At 47.9% G+C, this 6,289-nt stretch overlaps 1 protein-coding gene across 1 annotated transcript; it reads left to right on the top strand.

Moving 5' to 3' along the window:
* The first annotated feature begins 893 nt into the window (after window positions 1–893).
* LOC106543122 (peptidoglycan recognition protein 3-like) lies at window positions 894–5,452 on the top strand. The gene is made up of 4 exons (XM_087703695.1): window positions 894–973; window positions 2,414–2,624; window positions 3,903–4,021; window positions 5,233–5,452. The coding sequence occupies exons 1-4, from the start codon at window positions 925–927 to the stop codon at window positions 5,439–5,441; spliced, it is 588 nt and encodes a 195-aa protein (XP_087559821.1). The 5' UTR covers window positions 894–924; the 3' UTR covers window positions 5,442–5,452.
* The last annotated feature ends 837 nt before the right edge of the window (window positions 5,453–6,289 follow it).

Here is a 6,289-nt window from a genome sequence, read left to right as displayed (position 1 = left end):
AAGGAGGAGGAGGAGGAGGAGGGATGTCCTGGTTTAATAAAGAACGTCTCCTCTTCTCCCAAGTCATCTGATCCCTTCTGAGGTCTTTCTCAGCCTCTGGGTTGACCTTGCTAGAATGTTTGCCAGGTCCATAACTTGATTTTTGAGAGGTGGAGGTCCATAAAATGTATTTCAGGATAGGTCAGCCTGGGCCCCAGGATACCTGATCCCTGTAGAAACTTCTCAGTGGTCTTCTTGAAGCTCTCCATCATCTCCGTTGGTTGGAAATAACGGAGCTTAGAATTCGGCTATCTGGAGAAGGTGAGATACCCATCCCTGGAGGAGAATACCTTCATGGGCTTTAGGACACCATCTCCCACATTCTTGAGGCCACCACTGGCAAAGTCTTCTTCACAACCGTCCCTTGCTACATTTGGGTGGGTGTAGCATCTGGAGCCCAGATCCCCAAAAGGGACTTTAATGTCCAGACTGATCATCGCCCTGCTATGAAGATCCTTCCCTTCACCTGGTCTCAATTCATGAGATGCTTCCAGTTCGAAGCCTAAGACTTCGGGTTGTGACCTTGAGAACTTGACCCTACAATGGACCAAGGAGAGACGCAGCATATCCCAGGGGGTCTCTGCCTTGACGGAATTACAACCCGCGAGTAAATATGGAGCAGGCCAACACCCTACCATGAGGCTAAGCGAGTTGTAGACTCCGGCAAAAAGGCTTCAGGAGGCCGCGGAGAAAACTGGTTGGAGAACATCTACTACTCAATCTTTCCGACCCGCGTAGAGACTTAACAATAAATATTTAGTAAGAGACGGTGTTGTCTATGGAAGATAAGCGAAGGGATATCACTCGACCTGATGAATTTTGGACCCAAAAACATCTTGTTCTTTTTTAGAAGACCGACCTCAGGGCCACCAGCATCGGGAGAAGATGGTCCTCTTGAAGATCTCTTTCTTGATCTTATGTTCTCTGTCTCAAGGTGAGCCCCCAAGCTTGTTCAGGTATGGATAGGGGTGGCATGGGGCACAGCCCTCCATATAATCGAGTAGGGACTTCGATGGCATCATCTACCTACCATCAGCAATGGCCGTGGGGTGTGGGACTCTCGTCTGGGGTCAAAGGTCTTGCAATCCTCCAAGAGGAAGGTCTACATGGGGTCAAAAAAATCTCTCCTCTGCCCTCTTGCATGCACGGGGGCAGGGGGAGTGCGCGCGGGCGGGAGGGGGGCGTTGTGCGAACATGTGGAAGGTGTGCGTGGCACAATTGCATTATGGGTATGGGGACACAGGTGCTATCACGCCCAGGCGTGCAATCTTGGCATGCGAGGAGGAAAAGGTGACCCATCACTGTTCAGGAAGCTTTCAAGAAGAGACTGGACATCCATTTGTCTGAAAGGGTCCACGTTCTCCTGCTTGAGCAGTGGGCTGGACTAGAAGACCTCCAAGGTCCCTTCCTACTCTTTATTCTGCTACTCTGCTACTCTTTTCCTTCCTTCCTTCCTTCCTTCCTTCCTTCCTTCCTTCCTTCCTTCCTTCCTTCCTTCCTTCCTTCCTTCCTCCCTCCCTCCCTCCCTCCCTCCCTCCCTCCCTCCCTTCCTTCTCCATAGCTGGAGGCTTTCAAGAAGAGATTGGTCAACCATTTGTCTGAAAGGGTCCACGTTCTCCTGCTTGAGCAGTGGGCTGGACTAGAAGACCTCCAAGGTCCCTTCCTACTCTTTATTCTGTTATTTTGCTATTCTTTTTCCTTCCTTCCTTCCTTCCTTCCTTCCTTCCTTCCTTCCTTCCTTCCTTCCTTCCTTCCTTCCTTCCTTCCTTCCTTCCTTCTTTCTCCATAGCTGGAGGCTTTCAAGAAGAGATTGATCAACCATTTGTCTGAAAGGGTCCACGTTCTCCTGCTTGAGCAGGGGGCTGGACTAGAAGACCTCCAAGGTCCCTTCTTACTCTTTATTCTATTATTTTGCTATTCTTTTTCCTTCCTTCCTTCCTTCCTTCCTTCCTTCCTTCCTTCCTTCCTTCCTTCCTTCCTTCCTTCCCTCCCTCCCTCCCGCCCTCCCTCCCTCCCTCCCTCCCTCCTTCCCTCCTTCCCTCCCTCCCTCCTTCCTTCCTTCCTTCCTTCCTTCCTTCCTTCCTTCCTTCCTTCCTTCTCCATAGCTGGAGGCTTTTTAGAAGTGATTGCTCAACCATTTGTCTGCAATGGGATTATTTCTCCTGCTTGAGCAGTGGGCTGGACTAGAAGACCTCCAAGGCCCCTTCCAGCCTTGACGACATTCTGGGTCTCCACCAAGAATGTCTCTGACCCTTGAGACTCGGCTTGGCCCAAACAAGCCAACGTAGAGAAGGTCAAGATTGCACGAGAGAAGATCGAGGATCGACCTTCTTGGCCCCTGAAAAAGGCCCTGCTCCTTCCCTTCTTTCCCCAGCCACAGGTTGCTTCCGACTCATCACCCCGGCCAAATGGGGAGCGGAGGTGGCCAACTGCTCCGAACCGTTGAGGGACGTCCCCCCGGAGTACGTGGTCATCATCCACACGGCCGGCATTCCTTGCCGGACTCACGCCAACTGCCGCAACGAGGTGAAGATGATCCAGAAGTACCACATGAGGCTCAAAGGGTGGTGCGACATTGCCTACAGGTGAGTAGGGGGGACGGACGGACGAGAGGCTTGGAAGTCTGGGGGGAAGAGCCTCCCCCAGGGGAAAACAACCCGGGGATTTCCGGAATGTGCTCAGCTGTGTCCTTGTCCTCCTCCTTGTTGTTGTTGTTGTTATTTTCAAGAAGGAGGCAGATTCTTCCTGGAACGTTTGCTCCACTTTCCAGTCTGCCCAACGAACCGGCGGTTTCCTAGTCTCAAGTCTTGCGTAATGTGTGGAGAGGAGCCAAGGAGTTGGCCTCCGATTGGGTGGAAAGGACGTATCTAGTCCCAAATCACTGGGAAAATATGACGGAATACTTTCCTTTCCTTTTCTTCCCTTTCTCTCCTCTCTTCTTCCTTTCCCTTTCTTTCCTTCCCTCCTCTCTTTTTCCTTTCCTTCTCTCCTCTCTTCTTCCTTTCTTTTCCTTTCCTTTCCTTTCCTTCCCTTTCCTCCTCTCTTCTTCCTTTCCCTTTCTTTCCTTCCCTCCTCTCTTCTTCCTTTCCTTCCTTTCCTCCTCTTTTCTTCCTTTCCTTTCCTTCCCTTCTCTCCTCTCTTCTTTCTTCCCTTTCCTCCTCTCTTCTTCCTTTCCTTTCCTTCCCTCCTCCCTTTTTCCTTTCCTTTCCTTTCCTTTCCTTCCCTTCTCTCCTCTCTTCTTCTTTTCCCTTTCTTTCCTTCCCTCCTCTCTTTTTCCTTTCCTTCTCTCCTCTCTTCTTCCTTTCTTTTCCTTTCCTTTCCTTTCCTTCCCTTTCCTCCTCTCTTCTTCCTTTCCCTTTCTTTCCTTCCCTCCTCTCTTTTTCCTTTCCTTTCCTTCCCTCCTCTCTTCTTCCTTTCCTTTCCTTCCCTTCCCTTCCCTTTCCTCCTTTCTTTCTTTCCCTTTCTTTCCTTCCCTCCTCTCTTCTTCCTTTCCTTCCCTTCCCTTCTCTCATCTCTTCCCTTTCCTCCTCTCTTCTTCCTTTCCTTGCCTTTCCTCCTCTCTTCTTCCTTTCTTTTCCTTCCCTCCTCTCTTCTTTCTTCCCTTCCTTCCCTTCCCTTCTCTCTTCTTCCTTTCCTTTCTTTCCCTACTCTCTTCTTCCTTTCTTTTCCTTTCCTTCTCTCTTCTTCCTTTCCTTCCCTCCTCTCTTCTTCCTTTCCTTTCCTTCCCTCCCTTCCCTTTGGTCCTTTTTCTCCTCTCTCCTTCTTCCCTCCCTCCCTCCTTCCCTTCTCTTTCCCTTCCATCCTTATTCCTTCCTTCCTTCTAACGTTCCTCCCTTCTCTCTCTCCTCCCTTCCTCCCTCCAGCTTCCTGATCGGTGAAGATGGCTACGTGTACGAAGGCCGGGGTTGGCGCAATGAAGGATCCCACACCTACGGCTACAACGACCTCTCCCTGGGGATTGCGTTTATCGGCACTTTTGTGGGTACGTTGGTTGGTCCCCAACTTCAGAAAAATCCTGAGGAATCCCAGGGAATATAGGGAGCCTCTCCTCCCCTCCCCCTCCCCTCCTTGGAGGCCCCGGGAGTTTGGGAGGAGTTGAGCAAGCTGGAAACCTCATTGGGCCCCTGACACCCAGGAGGTTAAAGCGGGATGCCAGCAAGCCACAACCGCAGCGGAGTTTCTGCAGGGCTCCACCCTTGTGCTCTGCGTGGGAGGCCTCATGAAAATAGTGGCTGGGCGGGTCTCCTCCAGAGCTCCTTCCTTCCAGAAGTGAAACTATCCCACAGGAAAACACTCCAAGCACTTGTCTGAAGGTCGTTGCAATCCCTTGTTAGAAAACACTTCCACCATTCAGCTCCTTCCTTCCTTCCTTCCTTCCTTCCTTCCTTCCTTCCTTCCTTCCTTCCTTCCTTCCTTCCTTCTATCCCTTCCTTTGCTTTCTCCTTCTATCTTTCCCTCTCTTTTCTTTTCCTTCCTTTCTCTCCCCTCCTCTTCTTCCTTTCCTTCTTCCTTTCTTTTCCCTTCCCTCCTCTCTTCTTCCTTTCCTTTCTCTCCCCTCCTCTTCTTCCTTTCCTTCTTCCTTTCTTTTCCCTTCCCTCCTCTCTTCTTCCTTTCCTTTCCCTCCTCTCTTCTTCCTTTCTTTTCCCTTCCCTCCTCTCTTCTTCCTTTCCTTTCCTTCCCTCCTCTCTTCTTCCTTTCTTCCCTCCTCTCTTCTTCCTTTCCTTTCTCTCCCCTCCTCTTCTTCCTTTTCTTTCCCTCCCCTCCTCTCTTCCTCCTTTCCTTTCTCTTCTCCCTCCCTTCTTCCTTTCCTTTCTTTTCCCTCCCCTTCTCTCTTCCTCCTTTCCTTTCTTTCCCCTTCCCTTCCCTTCTTTCCTCTTCTTTCTCTCCTCTCCCTTTCCATTTCCCTTCCTCCCTCCTCCCTTCCAGCCTTGATGACGTTCCCTAGTTGGGTCATGAAACATCTGCAAGAACCCCCCCCCCAAGCTCAGAGAGCACCAAGGACCCTCCAGTTCAACCCAAATATTCTCCAATTTCTATGGAGATCTGGATAAACACACAAGAGAATCTGGCTTCAGCTCCACTCATAACCAATCAGTTTACATTAAACCAGCGTCCTCACATTCTCTCCTTAGACCGGGGTGAAATTTTCTCTGGCTCCCTGAGAAAAGTCGGACTCTTCTGTTTCTTTTTTAGAACGATCCCCGGAGGAAAAAGCTTGGAAAGCTCTTAAGTGCTTCCTCGATTTCGCGGTGAAAATCGGCTACCTGTCGCCCGAATATCTATTGTTGGCCCACAGCGATGCCAGTGACCTGGTATCTCCTGGGGAATTTGTCCGCGCCGAGATTGCCAAGTGGCCAAACTACAAGCACTCCCTTCGCATTTTGAATCAGGATGGACAATAAACCTCGCCGATAAAGGAAAGAATCTGATTTTCCTTCCTGACCAAGAAAATGAACGAATTTTCCTTCCTGACCAAGAAAATGAACCAATTTTCCTTCCTGATCAAGAAAATGAACCAATTTTCCTTCCTGATCAACAAAATAAACTAATTTTCCTTCCTGATCAACAAAATGAACCAATTTTCCTCCGTGATCAAGAAAATGAACTAATTTTACTTCCTGATCAAGAAAATGAACTAATTTTACTTCCTGATCAAGAAAATAAACTAATTTTCTTTCCCGATCAAGAAAATGAATTAAGTTTCCTTCCTGATCAAAAAAATAAACCAATTTTCCTTCCTGATCAACAAAATGAACTAATTTTCCTTCCTGATCAACAAAATGAACTAATTTTCCTTCCTGATCAACAAATGAACTAATTTTCCTCCCTGATCAAGAAAATGAACTAATTTTACTTCCTGATCAAGAAAATAAACTAATTTTCTTTCCCGATCAAGAAAATGAATTAAGTTTCCTTCCTGATCAAAAAAATAAACCAATTTTCCTCCCTGATCAACAAAATGAACTAATTTTCCTTCCTGATCAACAAAATGAACTAATTTTCCTTCCTGACGAAGAAAATAAACCAATTTTCCTTCTTGATCAAGAAAATAAATCAATTTTCCTTCCTGATCAAGAAAATAAACCAATTTTCCTTCCTGACCAAGAAAATGAACCAATTTTCCTCCCTGATCAAGAAAATGAACAAATTTTCTTTCCCGATCAAGAAAATGAATGAAGTTTCCTTCTTGATCAAGAAAATAAATCAATTTTCCTTCCCGATCAAGAAAATGAACCAATTTTCCTTCCTG

The sequence above is a fragment of the Thamnophis sirtalis genome, unplaced genomic scaffold, assembly GCF_051295495.1.
Source record: "Thamnophis sirtalis isolate CommonGarterSnake01/CBP01778 unplaced genomic scaffold, rThaSir2_p1.2 scaffold_2, whole genome shotgun sequence".
Taxonomy (NCBI): domain Eukaryota; kingdom Metazoa; phylum Chordata; class Lepidosauria; order Squamata; family Natricidae; genus Thamnophis; species Thamnophis sirtalis.
The sequence above is the reverse complement of the archived record's forward strand: the minus strand, read 5'-3'. Positions and strand labels throughout refer to the sequence as shown.

Coding starts and splice junctions, on each gene's coding strand:
- LOC106543122 (XM_087703695.1), top strand. CDS start 925: ATGGTCCTCTTGAAGATCTCTTTCTTGATCTTATGTTCTCTGTCTCAA. Junction 974..2,413: donor CTTATGTTCTCTGTCTCAAG/GTGAGCCCCCAA, acceptor TTCTTTCCCCAG/CCACAGGTTGCTTCCGACTC. Junction 4,022..5,232: donor GTTTATCGGCACTTTTGTGG/GTACGTTGGTTG, acceptor TTTCTTTTTTAG/AACGATCCCCGGAGGAAAAA.